This window comes from Nothobranchius furzeri, chromosome 6 (genome assembly GCF_043380555.1).
Source record: "Nothobranchius furzeri strain GRZ-AD chromosome 6, NfurGRZ-RIMD1, whole genome shotgun sequence".
NCBI classification, from domain to species: Eukaryota; Metazoa; Chordata; class Actinopteri; order Cyprinodontiformes; family Nothobranchiidae; genus Nothobranchius; species Nothobranchius furzeri.
The window spans coordinates 38,809,215-38,827,377 of record NC_091746.1 but is presented as its reverse complement, the minus strand read 5'-3'; the positions used below and the strand labels follow the sequence as shown (position 1 = coordinate 38,827,377).

The 18,163-nt window shown below is 47.4% G+C and overlaps 1 protein-coding gene and 1 non-coding gene across 3 annotated transcripts in view; both read right to left on the bottom strand.

Annotated features, from left to right (window-relative positions):
* Positions 1 to 18,163, bottom strand: part of LOC107395585 (seizure 6-like protein) — a 454,127-nt gene that overhangs the window by 85,682 nt on the left and 350,282 nt on the right. For both annotated transcript variants that reach the window (XM_070552211.1, XM_070552210.1), the window contains exon 2: positions 11,381 to 11,833. In XM_070552211.1, the coding sequence (XP_070408312.1) occupies positions 11,381 to 11,833 (453 nt within the window). The remainder of the gene's footprint in view (positions 1 to 11,380; positions 11,834 to 18,163) is intronic.
* Positions 8,205 to 9,989, bottom strand: LOC129159248 (uncharacterized). Its single transcript, XR_011520838.1, has 3 exons — positions 9,370 to 9,989; positions 9,096 to 9,268; positions 8,205 to 8,654 (listed from the first exon to the last, which is right to left on the bottom strand). It is a non-coding gene; the product is annotated as an uncharacterized protein (transcript).

Genomic DNA, 18,163 nt, shown 5'->3' with positions numbered 1-18,163 from the left:
GTACGCGTCCCCATGCTACTATAAGTAGCAAGCGTCCCAACGCACGCACTATTCAATCACCTCTTCTCGCTTCGGTGGTCGCTTATCTCTGAGGTAAGTTAGCTCAACTGTTCACAGACGGAGCCTTCTAATATTCTCTCCGTCGCCGAACGTTAACTTACCGTCCTTCTGTCCTGACCTTCACCATAGGTTCGGGGCATAACGAGCAGCTTCACACTCCAGTGCATCTGTTCGTTCTGTGCTAACACACCAGTTAGCCAACATGGAAGCCGCTCCTCCCACCAGAGGAGTCGATGGCTCAGGAGCTCGCCTCTGTACCTGTGGGAACAAAATCTCAAGCAAAGACCCGCACAAGGTCTGCTCGAGCTGCCTCGGGCTGGAACACGCCCAGCTGGCATTGGAAGTCCCCGGGTCATGTGAGAACTGTGCCTGCTTCACCCTGAAGAGCCTTCGCCGGCGGCTAGCGCGCCAAGCTAGCCTGTCGGGGAAGGACCCTTGCCTGCCGGCCCCTGGGCCACCGCCTGGGGACGCCAGCGAACATGCCCTCCCGGAGCCGGAACCGTGTGCCGAACTCAGCTGGGGCTCACAGCTCGAACTGGCCGGTCCGAGCCACCCCGTCGAGGACGTGTTGGAGTTGGACTACGGAGACGACGAGGACACCTCGGAACTCCTCATTTCAGAGGAGGACGAGGATGACGACGTCTTTCTCCCCGTCGCTCAGGCCTCCATGCCTAGCTTTCCGTCCTCTCCCAGGGATGGAGCGGCTTCTCCGGCCGCCCACCTGGACATGCAGTCAGTCTGCCGACGCGCTGCGACCAGGCTCAACATCCCTTGGCCCACCGTGGTCACTGAGGCTGTCAGGTCCCGCTACGAGGGTAAGAAGCTGCCTCAGGCCACAAGGGCGGCAAAGCCCCTCCTTCCCGCCTTCCCGGAGCTTCTCCAAGAAGTGAGGTCCTCCTGGGACAAACACCCTTTCAGCTCAAGGTCTCCGGTCCAAGGAGCCTCCTCGCTGGACTTCGAGGGGATGGAGAGGGCTGGCATGCTTCGCATGCCGCCGATGGAACCGCTGGTTGCAGCCCACCTGCACCCACGACTCTCGGCAACTTCCTCCAGGCCTCCCGCTCTCCCTGCAAAGGCGGACCGCTTCCAGTCGGCGCTGAACGAGAGGGCGTACAAGGCTGCCGCCATCTCGGTCCGAGCTTTGAATGTCTCCTCCATGCTCTCAGCGTACCAAGCCGAGCTCTGTGAGGACATGAATACGAAGCCGGACCCGGAGGTGTGGGAGGAAATCACCGTACTGACCGACATCTGCCTGCGGGTGCAGCGCTGCGCGGTCCAGGCTACGGCGAAAGCTATGGGCATGATGGTGCTTCAGGAACGTGCACGTTGGCTGAACCTCACCAACCTCTCTGATAGAGAGAAGGAGGACATTTTGGACATGCCAATCGTGCCTGAAGGCATTTTCGGCTCTGCCCTGGCATCTATGCAGCAACGGTGTGAGGCCAAAAAGAAAGAGGATGAAGCCCTTCATCTCTGCCTTCCCCGTAAGCCTTCACCGGCACTGCCGGCTCGGCCGAACCTTCCTCAGGCAATACCCCGAGCCCAGCCTCAGTTCCGGATCCCAAAGCGCCCGAAGCCTCAAGCTGTCCAACCAGCTCCCTCGGGCTCAGCGCCTCGACCAGTGTGGCCTCAGCGATCCGGCAACCAAGCTGCTCCGCCGCCGGGACAATCCACCCGACCCGGCGGTCAGCAGGTGAGGAAGAAGAAGAGGGCAGCCTGACGGAGTTCTTTCCCTCCCGACGCTGCAGCTGGCAGTTCCCCGTTCGCCAGCCCCTCCTGTTCAACGTTGCCATGGTGCTTTCTCCCCCCCTCACGGAACCCCTCCGGCAGAGTCCCCGAGCGGTCCAGGGTGGGGCCAGGACGTGCAGCCGGCTGTGCCGGCTCAGAACACACGTCACAAGCACTCACATTGTTGTTTTTCACAAACATGTCACGCTCAAGGAGCATTAAAACGTTCGCTGCCGCATCCAGACAAAATGTCAAGGGCGCAGCAAAAATCAATAAAAATGTTACCCATGAGCGGTCCCAGGCGGGGTCGGCCCCTGGCGGACTTTCTAGCCAGCCACGGGTCGTCCCCGTACACCTGGGCCGTCAAAGCACAAAGCCCCCGCGCATGCGCAGTGGTTGCCACGAGCACTGCTGCCCCACAACCTCTGGGGGGAGCTGGTGCTCCGTGTGTCACGGCTGTGTCACCGCTCTCAACTCACATGGAGGAATGGACAGCGGTTTCTGCTTCACATTGGGTGATAAGAACAATTTCGAGGGGTTACAGGCTCCAATTCGCCTCAGTTCCTCCTCGATTCTCCGGCGTAGTGTTCTCCCACGCCCAGGGGTCGTCAGCTCACATCCTTCAGGGAGAAATCTCCTCCCTGCTGGAGAAGGGAGCGATATGCATTGTGCCTCCCGATCGGTCTCAGAGCGGTTTCTACTCCAGGTACTTCCTGGTCCCGAAACGGGGAGGGACCGGGATTCGCCCGATCCTGGATCTGAGGGCCCTGAACCGATGCCTCAGAAAGTACAGATTCAAAATGCTCACGCTCTCATCCCTTTTGCGTCTGATTCACCAGAACGACTGGTTCACCTCAATCGACCTGAGGGACGCATACTTTCATATTCCCGTGTACCCTCCACACAGGAAATTTCTGAGGTTTGCCTTTCAGGGAGTGTGTTACGAATACACCGTGCTCCCATTCGGCCTCTCGCTGAGCCCGAGGGTGTTTGTCAGGTGTACGGAGGCGGCGATCGCCCCTCTGAGAGGGAGGGGCATTCGACTGGCCACATATTTAGACGACTGGCTCCTGCTGGCACGGTCCAGAGAGGAGGCAGCGTCAAACACGCTGGTTGTGATCCGTCACTTGTGTGGTCTGGGTTTCAGAATAAACTGGCAGAAAAGCGCTTTACTCCCCTCCCAGAAAATAACCTTTCTAGGTCTGAATCTGGACTCAGGGGCGTTCACGGCCCGTCTCTCGACACCGCGCGTGGACGCGCTCTCGCTCTGCCTGGCGCGCTTCCGCCTACACAGTTCGGTGCGGTTTGCGTTATGCCTCAGGCTGTTGGGTCTCATGGCGTCGGCTATTTCAGTGGTACCACTCGGCCGTCTACACATGAGAGATTTTCAACGCTGGGTGGCTTCTCTGGGTCTCTCTCCAGTGCGCCACAGAGCGCGCAGGGTGACGGTCTCTGCAGCGTGCGTCGCGGCGCTCCGCTGTTGGCGTCACCCCTCCCTCTTGGCACAAGGGGTGCCTTTGGGGTTGGTTCTCGTGAGGAAAGTGGTCACGACAGATGCGAGCCTGTCAGGTTGGGGGGGGCTCCTGGAGGGTCGCTCTGTCAGGGGTGTGTGGAGCAGAGAGCTCTGGGGGACACACATAAATTATCTGGAACTCCTCGCGGTCTTTCTGGCCCTGAGGCGCTTCCTGCCTTTTCTGTCCGGCCATCATGTCCTAGTGAGAACAGACAACACCACGACTGTGGCATATATAAACCGCCAGGGGGGGCTGCGCTCCATGCGGTTACACACACTGGCACGCAGACTGATCCTATGGTGCAGCAGGCATCTCCTCTCAATCAGAGCCACCCACGTCCCGGGTGTTCTGAATCGGGGGGCGGATCTGTTGTCCAGAGGGACACCCCTGTACGGGGATTGGAGCCTGCATCCAGCAGTGGTGGAACAGATTTGGATCCGGTTCGGCACAGCCGTAGTGGATCTTTTTGCCTCCAAGGAGAATGCTCAGTGTCCTCTGTTCTTCTCCCTGCGCGACCGAGACGCTCCACTCGGCGTGGACGCGCTGGCGCACGACTGGCCACGGGGTCTGCTTTACGCTTTTCCCCCAGTGGCCCTGATACCATCCACCTTGCTGAGGGTACGAACCCAGCGCCACACTCTCATTCTGGTGGCCCCATTCTGGCCAGCCATGCATTGGGTGGCGGACATTTTCCAGCTCCTGGAGGGCCAACCTTGGAAACTGCCGCTTCGCAGGGACCTGGTGTCCCAAGCGGGAGGCTCGATCTTCCACCCTCATCCAGAACGGCTGGCCCTGTGGGCCTGGCCCCTGAGGGGTGCGGACTAGTGTCAGCAGAGCTGCCCCAGGCAGTCATTCGAACCATTCAGAATGCTAGGGCCCCCTCCACTAGGACCCTATATGACTGTAAATGGAGGGTGTTTGAAGCCTGGTGTCAGGGCAGGGAGGTCTCACCCTTCCAATGCCCGGTGAATGTCATTCTGTCTTTCCTGCAAGACTTGTTGGATGGGAAGAAGGCTTTCTCCACCATTAAAGTGTACCTAGCAGCCATTTCCGCCCGACACTTGGGTTTTGGTAAGAAATTGGCAGGTCAACACCCCCTGGTGTGTAGCTTCATGAAGGGCGCGCGCAGGCTTCTCCCTGTGTCTCGACCCCTGGTGCCCTCATGGGATCTGTCCTTGGTGCTGTCGGCCCTCTCCGGGCCTCCATTTGAGCCTATGGACGGCCTGGACCTTAAGATCCTGTCTCTTAAGGTGGTGCTACTCCTGGCTTTGGTATCTGCAAAGCGAGTTAGTGACTTACAGGCTCTCTCTGTGCACCCATCCTGCACCCAGTTTGCACCAGGTGACATGAAGGTGTCCTTGAAGCCCAACCCTGCCTTTGTGCCTAAGGTGGTGGGCTCCTTTTCTCCTATTATCCTCACAGCTTTCTACCCACCGCCCTTCTCCTCTCCTGAGGAGGAGCGGTGGCACAAGCTGTGTCCGATTCGCGCGCTCAAGGAGTATGTGAATCGGACAAAGAACCTTCGCAGGGGGGACCAGCTTTTTGTGTCATGGGGTGGGCCTCGTAAGGGGAAACCCATCACAAAGCAGAGGCTTTCCCACTGGATTGTGGAGGCTATTTCTATGGCTTACTCCTGTCAGGGCATTCAGGCACCTGTTGGGCTCAGGGCCCATTCTACTAGGGGCCTGTCTGCTTCTTGGGCCCTTTTTCGGGGGCTGTCAATCCAGGAGATTTGTGCTGCAGCAAGTTGGGCTTCTCCACTTGCATTTGCACGCTTCTATAAGCTTGATGTTTCGGTCCCTGCAATGACTCACACGATTCTGAGTGTGGGGTCTTTGGCGGGCCAAGACGTATCCCTGTAGGTTGGTGATCGCTGGATAAGCTGTCTGGCAATACGGGAGTCTCCATATCCCATAGTGAGACATCGAAACGAATGTTAAGAAAGAGAACTTTAGGTTACTGTCGTAACCCCGGTTCTCTGAGTAACATGAGTGAGATGTCTCACCAGACAACCCTTCTTGCTGGGCGAAGCGAGAAGAGGTGTTTATCTTGAATAGTGCGTGCGTTGGGACGCTTGCTACTTATAGTAGCATGGGGACGCGTACGTCACGGTCACTGGCCAATCAGGATTGGCGTATTGAGATAAGTGCTTCTGAGGAATCCGCGGAGGGGCGTATCCCATAGTGAGACATCTCACTCATGTTACTCAGAGAACCGGGGTTACGACAGTAACCTAAAGTTTAGCTTAGGTGGATTGCTGCTTTCCCCGAAAAGAAACCGACTATCTGATAGAAGGTTTGAGAAGCTTCTGCTGATGCGATATAACCACTGCTTCACTCCAAAAGAAAACAAAACATCTGGTAAATTTTAGGTTAGTCATAATTTTAGACCGGGTCTAAATGTAGCATGGAACAGAATTTATTTTTTTTTTTTTTTTGTAGAATTAGTATTACTCGTCCTCTTTGCACTTCAGCAACTTCTAAACATACTGTATGGCAGAAACATGAATTTTATTTATTTTTATTATTTTTGGCAATGTTTTAGTTGGATTTGCTTTAAAAGGTGAGTGTAAATGTGACAAAAATGTTTTACTTTATTTTATATGGAAGAATATGCAGAAGGAGACAGTGGAATGTGCAGAAAACAGGTTTTTATGTTTAAAAAAAGCATTGCTTTAACTGTTTTGGAGTCAGTTACATTTACAGGTTTTTGCTTGATAGATATTCATAAGTCATGAAGTGAAAACATAATTGAAAATAACATATTTTTGGTTAGCCATATACAGTACACTGACAAATGTAGCTTGAAACTGAATTTTCTGTTTTGGTTGTTATGCCATTACTCTAAGTTCCACTTCACCAATTTAAAAAAAAATTATTAAATGGAATAGAGCTCCGGTAGTTGACGTCACTTCTCCCGGCATGCAACAGTTCAAATCGAAACAGCGCCATATTGGCATGCAGAAGCCGGCAGCTGGACTATTTGTTATTGTCAGAAAACTCAATCAAACGGGAAATATGGTAGATTCCTGTTGTGCCCCAGGATGCAGAACAGACACGGACGACATAAGGAATGAGCCATCTACAGGATTCCCCAAGATCCGGAGCGCCGCAAACGTTGGATCATTATAATAAAACGCGCTAGTGACCGGGCTAAAATGAAACTGTGGGATCCCGAGAGTAAAGGATTTCGCTTATGCAGCGACCACTTCATATCAGGTACTTAAACCAACGTTTCCTCAACTGTGTATGGTATTTATTTTAAATGCTTTTATTATGATTCTTAGTGGGCTTCCTAAACTTATTTTGGCGTGGCTTTTTCTGTCTTATTACTCATAGCAACAAGTAAACATCACGTAAAACGTTGCCTCGTGATTTCTGCGTGCTGCCGTTTCCGTGTTTTATGATGACAGCAATTAATCGGCTAAGCTGTATTTAATTTTTAAGCAATGGTTGATCAATTGTCAGATCACACATAAAAAGCACTTTGGATTGCTGTTATCTGTCTCACCGAGACTACTTACGTGTAAATCTGTTATTTGTCCGTCCATCCATCCATTTTCATCCGCGTATCCGGAGTCGGGTTGCGGGGGCAGTAGCGTGACTTCCCTCTCCCCAGCCGCCGGAGCCAGCTCCTCCGGGTAAATCCCAAGGGGTTCCCCGGTCAGGTCCGGTGTTGTGCCGGTAAGAAGTCCGCTCCGACAGCTTCTGGCGTCGGAGCGGGCAATAGAGTCGAGAGTCCCAGACCTCTCCCCAGCTCCTCCGGCCGGGGGAATCCCAAGGGGTTCCCCCGGCCAGGTCCGGTGTTGTGCCGCTCCGACAGCTTCTGGCGTTTTTAAAAAGTATCCCAGGGGCACGGTAAGGGTCGGAGATGTTTAGTCTATTTAATTTCTGACCATATAAAACGATTTCTTCTGTTTTAAAGTGTGAAGTAAACTCCGACGAAGTAAAATCCAAGCGGATCCCATTCATGTTCATGGTTACATCCGTGTTTGTTTACCTTTTTTTGCATGCCAAAATGGCGTCTACTAACTGAGTCACATGGGGTCCGGAGCTCTATAGTGTATTTTTTATTTATTTTAGTTGTATTTCACTTGAAGTTACTCTAAGTTTAAACACTGCAAAAGTTAGTCATTTTAAATGCAGGTATGTGCATAAATATGAGAAAAAACCTTATTTATTTTTCTTAAATTGTGGTGAAATGTGCAATAAACAGGTTTATATATTAAACTAATTTCTTTGAATGTATCAGAGCCGGTTGCATTTGTTTATTTAGCTTTTTCTTCATGCAATGTTTGTAAAGTAAAAAGTTAAAACCAATAAAAAAAATTTAAGAACAGACTGTTTCATGATTGAATTTTATATGACGGAATATAGGCTAGTCAGGTTATGTTTCATATTTTCACAGAGTAACTAAGTAATTAAGTAACTAATTACTTTTGAAAATAAGTAATCAGTAAAGTAATGGGATTACTTTTGGGGGGGAAGTAATCAGTCATTAGTAATTAATTACTTTTTCCAAGTAACTTGACCAACACTGGTGGGATCTGAATCCCTGAGCTCTGTTGGGTCCCCGGCGGGGCTGGTCGCCTCTGGGTCCGGAGTTGCTGGGTTCCGGGCTTGGCCGCAGTGGCGGCTGGTGAAAAATGTTTTTGGTGGGGCTGTGCTATTTTTTTATTTTTAAACAAACTTGTGCTTTCTGAGCTTTGTGCACAACTTCACTATTTCCTGAATTAAGCACAGCTCTTTTATTTCCTGTCTTACATCATTGGACAAACTGATTAATCCAGGTGTGTCTGACTATTGGCACGCTGCCTTGCGGACCAAGGTTGAAAAATACTGCATTAAATTGCACATAAAATAACATGACCATAAATGGTAAATAGGCAATGCAAGAGGCAAGTAACAAAAACATTTTGTTTAATTTCAACATTTGAGTGAACACGAAAAATTATGAGCAGGTCACTGTTACAGTAATGGTAGTAAACACCACTTAGACAAAACGCCAGAAATTTACACTGTTAAATATTTCTGGAGTGTTGTGCCAAGGTCAACTTTATACAAAGATCAAGTGGATGCATTTGTGTGTGTGATACCTCATTTGTACAGAAATTTTGCCCTTCTGAGTGGCAAAGCTCTCGATTAGCTTTTTATTGAAGTCAGGAATGTTTGTGACAAGCTTTTTTTTCCATGGAGAGCATGGCAAGAGCATTCAGCCCATCCTGTGTCATGGTGTTCCTCAAGGAAAGTCTTAATCCTCTTTAAAGTAGAAAAGCACCTTTCTGATTCGGCTGTGGTCATGGGTGTGGTGACAAGAATCTTCTTTTGCATGGCTCAGGATGGTGTGAAAAACCTGTCATATGATAAATAAAAAACAACAGATAAGTACATAGGAAACACTTTCATAGGAAATAATGTCATCAGTATCCTCTTACAAATGTCATATTTCCCAGTTTTGGGAAAATAAAACCTGATTCTCAATCAGATGTTTTTACATTTGAGGTAAAAACATCTGATTGAGAATCAGAAATGTTTAATTGTCCCAAAAGCTGGGAAATTTGTTTGCTGCAGCAGAAGTGTAACAAGTAAAATGGAATCAGATTGATGTATGTACAAATTTACATGAAATACACATTTACGTGATTAAATATGTATAATAAGTATGTGTGTTGAAATTAGTTTTTACAGTTATTGCACATTAAACATGTTATTAAACAAATGTCCCGGTTTGTGGGACAACCAAGGATTTCTGATTCTGATTATCTTGTTCACAGAAATGTAATGTACAGCTTACCTCTGCACCCAGCTGCTGTTGTTCCCTGCATGGCAACGTTAGCTCTGCTGCCTAGCATGGCTAGCTTCACCGTGTTGTCCATGTGTGCCCGGGATGACTCGTGTTTCTTCACCTTCTCAGAAAAATGTTTCATGTCTGTAACTCCTGACTCATCCATGCCTTATCTGTCCCAGCTGTTTTGAATAACAAACACGGAAAGCAAAATAACGCATTAGCGTGATTGCATCCAGCTAGCCAAGCCAATTTTGGGAGAAGCCTAGTGTGTACAGTTTACCTCTCTCCTTCTCCTGCTGGCTTATCTTTACGTCGGGCTGATCTGGTCCAAGCTCTTTGACATTAAGTTTTTCCACCATAGTTCTCCTCTCGAACGGATACTGGAGGAGACCGAACTGAATTCAGTGGCTGCTGAGATCCGGTATCCATGCTGGTTGTAGTCACCGGCGGCGTCCATGTTACATCTGCGTCACGACCAAAAACGACTCTGCCGAGTTCTACCGAACACCAACGAATCCTTTGGCGGTAGCTCCATCGCCCATCATGCTTCTGAAACGTTCTGAAACAACGTCGACGCTGATTGGATACATTCCCATTCCTACCCTTTGATATTCTTGTCAGCAATTGGACAGCTGGTCTCGTCCTGTTTGGGCGATTGAAAAACAGCACACAGCCTCCACCGCTCGGCAGAGATCGGCAGAGACCAATATAGATATATATATATATGATTTATTTTTGTTACAAAACACACAATTAACTTAGAATATGTGATTATTGTTAATTTTATTTATTTATTTTTTAAAATAAAAATTAAAAACACGGAAAAACTGGGAGGGCGGCGCCCTATTGCCCTCTACTGGCCAGCCGCCACTGCTTGGCCGGCTTGGGGGTGGGAGGCTGCGGGCGGGCCTGTGGGCTTGCCGCTGATATCCCCCGGGACTCTGCCGGCTGCTGGTTGTGCCCCCCCCCCCCCCCCCCCGGGGCAATCCTCTGCGCCTCTTGAGGGGGGCAGGGGCTTTTCTGGTTGCAGTCTTCCCGGGGTCCATGCGCTCTGGGGCAGCTCATGGTTTTGTGTTCTATGTGAGCTTTCGTTCTCCTGGTGTTCAGGAGTTTGATTTTTGGCTTCCTGCCCTTTGGATTTTTTGTTCCTCATCCTAATAAAATGAATTTTACTTTATAAACCGCTTCTGCCCCGTGTCATCTGGGGTATTCTGCATTTAGGGTCCTAACCTCCTCCTAACTCGCAACGTGACAGCGTGACACTAAAAGCAGAAGCTTTGATGCTCCACCTGAGAGTAAATCTGTAAGGCTTGTCACCAGCATTCAGACATTAATTCTGTTTGCGTCATAGCCAGACAGGACACGAGAAAATAAATAAATAAATAAATTTGATTAGAATGTGAGTGATATGTTCTGAGATGTTAGTGCCGGTGACAATCTGGGCAGCTAAATTATTTGCAGTCCATCCCTGAGTTTGGTAGGAACTCCAGTGTGCAGGGCATTGCAGTAGTTGATGTGGGAAATGACAAATGAATGAACCATGATTTCAGTGTCAGAATGGGACAGATATGAATGAATTCTGGAGATGTTGCCAAGGTGGAAGAAGATATTCCGGGTGATGCTGCGAACATGTGGTGCAAATGAAAGGGTGTTGTCAAGAATCACCCTGAGACTTTTGACTTGTGTGGAGTAATGGACAGGATGCCCATCAAGGACTATGGGAGGAGGTGGAGCGGTTTGGAGTTTGGTGATGCAAGATTTAGAGCTGATGACCAGGGCCTCTGCTTTATTTCATTTCATTTAAGGTAGTTCATGTTCATCCAGCTCTAGATGTCTTCCAGACAGGTGGGGAAACAGGTAGGAGGAATTGCGGTGGTGGGTTCAATCTGTGTGCCGTCGGTGTAGCAATGAAAGTTCTTAGTTAATGGTCATTAAAAAACACATACTCCAAGTAGATTAGGCAAGATTTTTGTTTCAAAGTAAATACATTTAGTTATTTATCTTTCTCAAACTTGAGTTCTTATTTGATGTGCGTTTTTGATTGTGGATAATTAGACCCTCATAATCAAAACCACATATTCTTTAGAAATATAATAAATGTCTAAACAGTAATAATTGTGTGTCTAAGAAAAATAGATCAAGATATAAATGCACGAAGAGGGTCAAAAAGCATCAGCTGATAGGAGTACAAATGCAACATGTCCAGTTTGCTAGAAAACTAGATTGTGTAGATTACACACACACACACACACACACACACACACACACACACACACACACAATAGTGTTACCTGGTGAAGGTGTTTCGTTACTTGAATCCACATCCAGAATGGTTCCCACAGTGGTGCTCTTAGCCTCTGGCTCTAGTGTGTTTGTCTGTGTGTGAGGCAGCTGAGTGTGTGTGTCTGTGGGAGTTGGCTGACTTGGAAGGCTGCCTTGGCCACACTCTGAAGCTGATTCTGGGGACTTTACCCTTGTCAGTAATCCCCCGCTTTGATGCTCGAGGGAAGGTCTTCCAGAAAGGGAGCTGACACTGAGTCCTCTGCCCAGAAGAGGGAGCAGATTCTGGGGCAGTGCAGAGGGGACGAGCTCCCCTTTCTTGGACACAAGTCGTGCTTTCTGAGCCAGCACAGAGTGTAGCAAACCTCCTGCTGTGACATCGGGACTTTTGCCTTTTGTACTGCCTTCCCTCGTGCTGCTAGGAGGCACCGCCGGAGACTGGGTAGAGAGGGACACTTCTTTATCTGAGGGTTAAAAAAAAGGATAAATCATCATTAATGATGAGGTAGGTGGGAAAATAAAAATCATGCAGCAGAAGTTAGCTCGGGGGGTGGGGGGGTGGGGGTGGGGTGTTGTGTCACTGTGATGGGCTTTTCAGAACCCAGGTTATCTGGACAGTGCAGCCAAAGTCCAGCCAAGCTGACCTCAATCTTTACCATAGAAAAAACAGATCATGCACGCTTATGCACACACACACACACACACACACACACACACACACACACACACACACACACACACACACACACACACACACACTAACACACACAAACACACACACACACACACACACACACACACGGAATGTAGTGCAGAAGCTGGGCTGTTAAGCACGACAAAAGTCGAGAACTGAGGGGGAAGAAAAATATAAGAAATGCACAGACAGGCAAACCGCTCTGCCGTAAATTCAAAAATGCCATCTCCAGCAGCTTAGTTCAAAAACAGCACACAGCAGCATTCACACATGCACACATACACACACACACACACACACACACACACACACACACACACTTCCCATGACTTCCTCCCCCAGCCTAACAACAACAGGCAGCCATGCTTGAACTGAAATGAAACCATCTAAAACCCGTTTTTTTATGTAATGTAACTCAAACAGAGCCAGGTGAGACTGAAAACAGGCCGGCCCTGTCGTCTTTAAGGATTTATTATCCTCTTTGTGTTGTCAGAAGGGCTGCTTCTACAGCGTTTCATCTCAAGACAGGAAATACAAAAAACTCTTTTAAAATTCTGGATGAACTCGTATTAAGCTCAATGTGCCACACCACCATTATCAAGAGGCTCATTTCAGCTTTCACAGCTTAGAATCCTTTAAGCAGCTCCACATAACAACACACACTCACAAACGCCTAGACGAAACATCTTCTGTCTAATGTTCAAAAACCAAACCCAAGTCCTCCAAAAAACTCTTATTATTTTCATCATTGTGATAGATGTTCGGAGACTGTTCCTTGCACTGAAACATCAGACAAGTGTGATGGTATTATTAATAGACCCAATCAACCCACTCTTGTCAATGTGACTGAAGACTGGTGACTGCTTTCCCAGCTCTGCAAACATACAACAGCAATAGTCATTAACAGACAAAACCATGCACATCGTAGACATCTGATGGAACAACTTTAAAACTAAAGTTTTTTTTTAATCAATCAAGTCTTCATGGTGGATTTCATTGAGATTACCAGACAGAGAAGAAAAGTAGTCAAACCTGTTCCTGTTCTAGGTTTTTTTCTATAACACCACAATGGAGTCATCTGTTCTTTACATGATCTAAAATGCATCTGTCCGTCCTTTTTGACCCACTTATCAGAGTCTGGGTTGTGGGGGTAGCTGCTCCACCAGCAAGATCCCTGGGCGTTCCCTGGCCAACGAGGAGATATAATCTCTTCAATGAGTCCCGAGTCAACCCGAAGGCCTCCTACTGACCGGACATGTCTGAAACACCTACTCCGGAATGCGTCCAGGGGAAAGTCTCACCAAATGTCCAAACCACCTCAGCTGGCTTCTCTCAAACATGGAGGAACAGCGCCTCTACCCTGAGTCTCTCCAGAATGTCCTTCAACCTATCCCTAAGACTGAGCCCAGCCACTTGACTGAGGAAACCCAATTCAGCTGCCTGTACCCGGGATCTTGTTCTGTCGTTACCCACAGCTCATGATCATAGATGGAAGATCACCTGGTACAGTACATTGGCTATGCTTTCTTAGCTCTCTTTTCACCACAACAGTCCGATTTAGTGTCTGCATCACTGCAGATGCTGACCCGATCCGCCCAACTGATGATCTGAAATGAACCAAACCTAATCGCATGTACACAAAACAAAGATATGTTCTACAATGCTATTATTTATTCCATAAAACAAAGTCCATCTTCCACAGAACTGAAAGAGAAAAAATATCATTGGATCAGTGTTGATTAAATGAACATCAAACAGTTAGCTCCAGCTTAAATGTAGGTGATTTGTTGGCTTGGTGGTCTGGAGTGTACAGGTGTGTGTCAACACAATGTCAAAGACAAAGGACATCAGCAATGATAGAGAAGAAATTGTTGCCACTCATCCATCTGTGATGGGTTAAAGGTCATTTCAAAACATTCCAGATCCCATCCTACTACGATAAAAAAACTGTTTTTGTTTAAGAAAGCTGCCAATCTCAGATGTACCAGAACAATTACCTTGAGGTCAAAGGTAAAATAAAGACAAATTGGATGTTAAAAGTTCACAACATGATGAATATGAAATGAGTCAGAAAGGTGGGTTTCAGGAGAACAACTCTTCTCTATGAAAGATGCTACAGCGAATCTGCAGACAAGCTAGGTTTGTCGCGTGCCCGTCCCATTTACCGGTTCCTTTAAAACCCAGTTCCGTTAGAACTTATGAGACGGTGCATCCATCAGGGTTCGGGGGTGTATCGACGAGTATAATCGTACCAGATCCGGGTTTGGACTACCTAATTAGAATCTTGTCCTTTATTTTAAAGGTGAAATGACTTGCACGAATAGCCAGCCCCAGAGTGCTACACTTCTTTTAAACTCGTTACCTTTTGGTTAAGATACTAGAGAGAAGTCTGGAGGCAAGCCAAGCCTCTCAGCAATTGTTTGGGCTACCCGGAATTAATTGCGCCCCTAACAGCTTATGTGGGAGGTTGGTAACTATAAAATGATTTATGCTAGTTGATCAGGCTAACATAAGTTTATCAATTTATTTATTAATCCAACCTTCCAGCTGATTAGAGACTTTTTCAACCTGCAATCAGAGCCAAAATAACCTCGAATATTTTGCTTTTATCACCCTTAAGACAACTCGTTACTCGCAAGGGGAGAGAAGTTAAAACTTCCCTTATCTTAAGGTTTCTTTATATTATTCTGTTATAAACTGTAAAGTAAGTCCTGATAATTCAGAGACCGATCTTCGACATGCTTACCTCTGTGCAATTATGGCCAGGGCTCCAAACGTGAAGCTTTAGAGAAAACCTGAAAGAATCAGGATTATGTTTCTTTTTCAAAAAAGGTTTATTACAAAATCAAAATACAAAAATGGGTAAAGTAAAAAACAACTACTATCCCCCACGGAGGAATTAGTTCAAAATGATTAAATGAGAGTCAGTTTACACCAGCTCTCGTCTTCTCAGAATCTCCCCAAGAACGAAGCCTGAAGCCCTCTCTAGAAGAACTCCTCCTCGATCTGAGCTGCATCCTTTTATATCATTTCTGAGACTGCTCTAAACAATGCAAGAGTCACAAGTCATTCTCTCCTGACAGTTTAGGTCAAGGGGTCATCTACCAGATACACTTTTTTAGCTCTACATAAGACATTTAGTATCATTTCACTACATGCAGTATTCACATGAGGGCACAAAAGTTACATTCTGCACTCCTGGAATGAGAGCACAGGTCATAAATCTTCATATTGGTAGCAAATTGTAGATCTTCTTTCAGCATTCCTGAGAGCTCCTGGGTCCAGCTGGGCTTCTCCTCACTCCATGCCATTCCTTCTTTTCCCGCCAGAGGTGGAGTTAGGGGCGGGCCCAGGGGTGTGTCCATGGGTGGATCTAGAGAAGACAGCTTGTCTTTTGACCTTTTGCCTAGTTCTGTCCTCACCAGCAAGTCCTGAACTCCTGTCCTCTTGACCCTTGTGTGACCCTTGTCTCTGACCACTGTTTCTAAGCCTTGACTGGTTGCTCGGGCTTGCAACATCCCCCATGAGGACGTACTGAGGCAAAGGACCATAAAAAGATAGAGCAGCAATGCAAGCTTTCATAAATCTAGCATCCATCTCACTCAGGAACGGCTGAACACTCAGACACCTAACTGTGGCCTCCACATCAACCCTCATTCTCATCATAATGCCATCATCAGCTACGGGTAAGCACAAGGTCCCTTTGCGGGTTGTTACATAACCTTTAAACTGCTTTCTCCCATCTGTGGGATCTTCACCCAGAAAGAATAAAGATAAATCCATCACCGGAGCCTCTCCACGCGGAAGCGATCCCATCATTTGAGGTGGGAAGCTGGCGCTGAAAACCAAAACATGATTTTTCGTATCCAACAAAGGTGCGGTTCCAAAAGAGTTACAGACTTCTGGGCCGAACCATCCAGTCTTTACAGACAAAATATTCATAAACTGAAAGCAATCTATAATCTTGCCTTGACAAACAAAGTAACACCCCTTCTGGGATTTAATCCTCCATCTCATTTCTCTCCCAGGTGCAATTCGGACAGGGGAAGGAATGCCTGCTGGCTCACTACTTAGACAGACCATAGGGATTTCACGTATCACATCAGGACACGGGACGCATGTCGAAGCTGCCGTCATTACTGATACAACCTCTTCAGCCACGTCAGATGAGGGCGCCGTTGTCAGCTCCTCGTCGTGGGCCTGCTCAAGCAGGGCATCTACTCCCGGGGAGGACAACATTAGTATGTCGTCTTCCTGATCAGTCTCCCGCTTGAATCCCTTTTCCATTTGGTCTGGATGTACTGAATAAACCTGCAAGACACGCAGCGTTTATTCATCGTAGCATGTTCACACTGGAGCCCGATTGTCTTAGTCTGAGGCAATCCATCCCTCCCGTGATTCACGGTGCACAAATAGTATGCGCCATTCAGAGAGAAAACAGTTGATGGACCTGCGGAGGGGATTAATCCCTCTATGATATTCTGCCGAATCGAGTCCATCTGGAAGGAACATAAAATATGTTCCACATGAGATATATAACACATTCCATGAAGCAATAAGTAACTGCATTACTGCATAAACACTTCTTAATTATAGGAGAAAATAGATCATCAGAAGCTGCAGGAAGAACCACACTACAATTCCTATCTGCAGGCATAGTTTTACAACAATAATCCTCACAACAAGTGTACACCAGTTATGAAATGTCTACAACATCCTAAAGACAAACTGGATAAAATAGTTATAAAATCCTGACATACCTCCAGATTCAGAGCGTCAATCAGCTCAGATTCAGGGTGAGTTTGATGAGCCATTGGTTCACTTCAAGTTACAGACTGACAGTTAAGGAGCAAGTGACACGCGGTGCAGAGAGGCCTGCACTTAAACAGGAGCAACAAGAAGGGGGGCTAATACTCCCTCTACCTTGACACCTCTCTTCCCATCTTATCTGGATCTACCAGGTCCTTTCTCCTTTCTCCTAACAGCTTTCTTCCTGTCAACTGCCATTTGTTGTTTTTACAGGCCAAAATCATACCGATTATTAAAATAATCACCCCACACATTAATCCTAGAGCGCACAGAGGCCAGAACAGAGCGTCCCAGACAGGCCTAATGATGTGCTCTCTCACTCCTTTTACCAACATGCCCATTGAATCAGAAGTTCCTTGAATTACATTGTTAGAAACCTGCACTACACTGTCACTCATAATTTCATTCACACCACGTACTATCAGACTCACATGACGTAATGTGCCATTTATGCCATATGCAAAATAATATATCCTGTGTAATTTGCATATTCACTATGACCTTTACGTAAGAGTCGAGCTAAGTCTGAAGTAGATCTCTTACCCCGCACACCGGGCTCTAGAAAGAGAGGAACGGTCTCTTCACCTTCCTCTGCCTCTGCCAGGGGATCAGACATTGCAGGGGGTACTTTTGATAACCATTTAATCACATTATCTTTTACTTTCTGCCACATGTGACTCTCTCCTATCATGGACAAGGAATCATATTTTAGTGTTGTGTTAGGAGGGGGGGTCGGGCAAACATCTCTTCGTTCCCTCCCTCTTGATAATCTTTGATACCAATGCGTAATATTTCCTGTTTGCCAGGAACTTAAACTACTGTCTTTGGTCTGAAAACACCCAAATTCGATTCTACGAGGCCACCATCTTTCTATCTTTATCACTTTGAAAGTGGTGAAGTTGTGTCCCCATTCTAAATTATTTCTAAGGCAATATTTGTAAACCCACAACTCTACTTCACCTGAAGTTTGATTTAAGATTTTCTTTTTCCTTAATATTATCTGACAAGATCGATCAAGCTCTGTGGATCCTGTCTGATCCATTAAGACTGCCATATACTCCGCCCATGGGCCGGTCTCACCACACTCCGTGTCATTCTTCTCCTCCTGCTCTGCTGCAGAAAATGATGTCACGGAGGGTGTGGCCATGATCCGGTCAAATCCATTTTCTCCACAGGGCAAGCGCAGGCAGCCAGTTTTGTTCCCTGTTACACTACAAATCTTGAATCCAATCTGTGTTGCTATCATGCAGGTGGTTATATTCTCATTAAAATCTTCTTTGGGCCATAACAG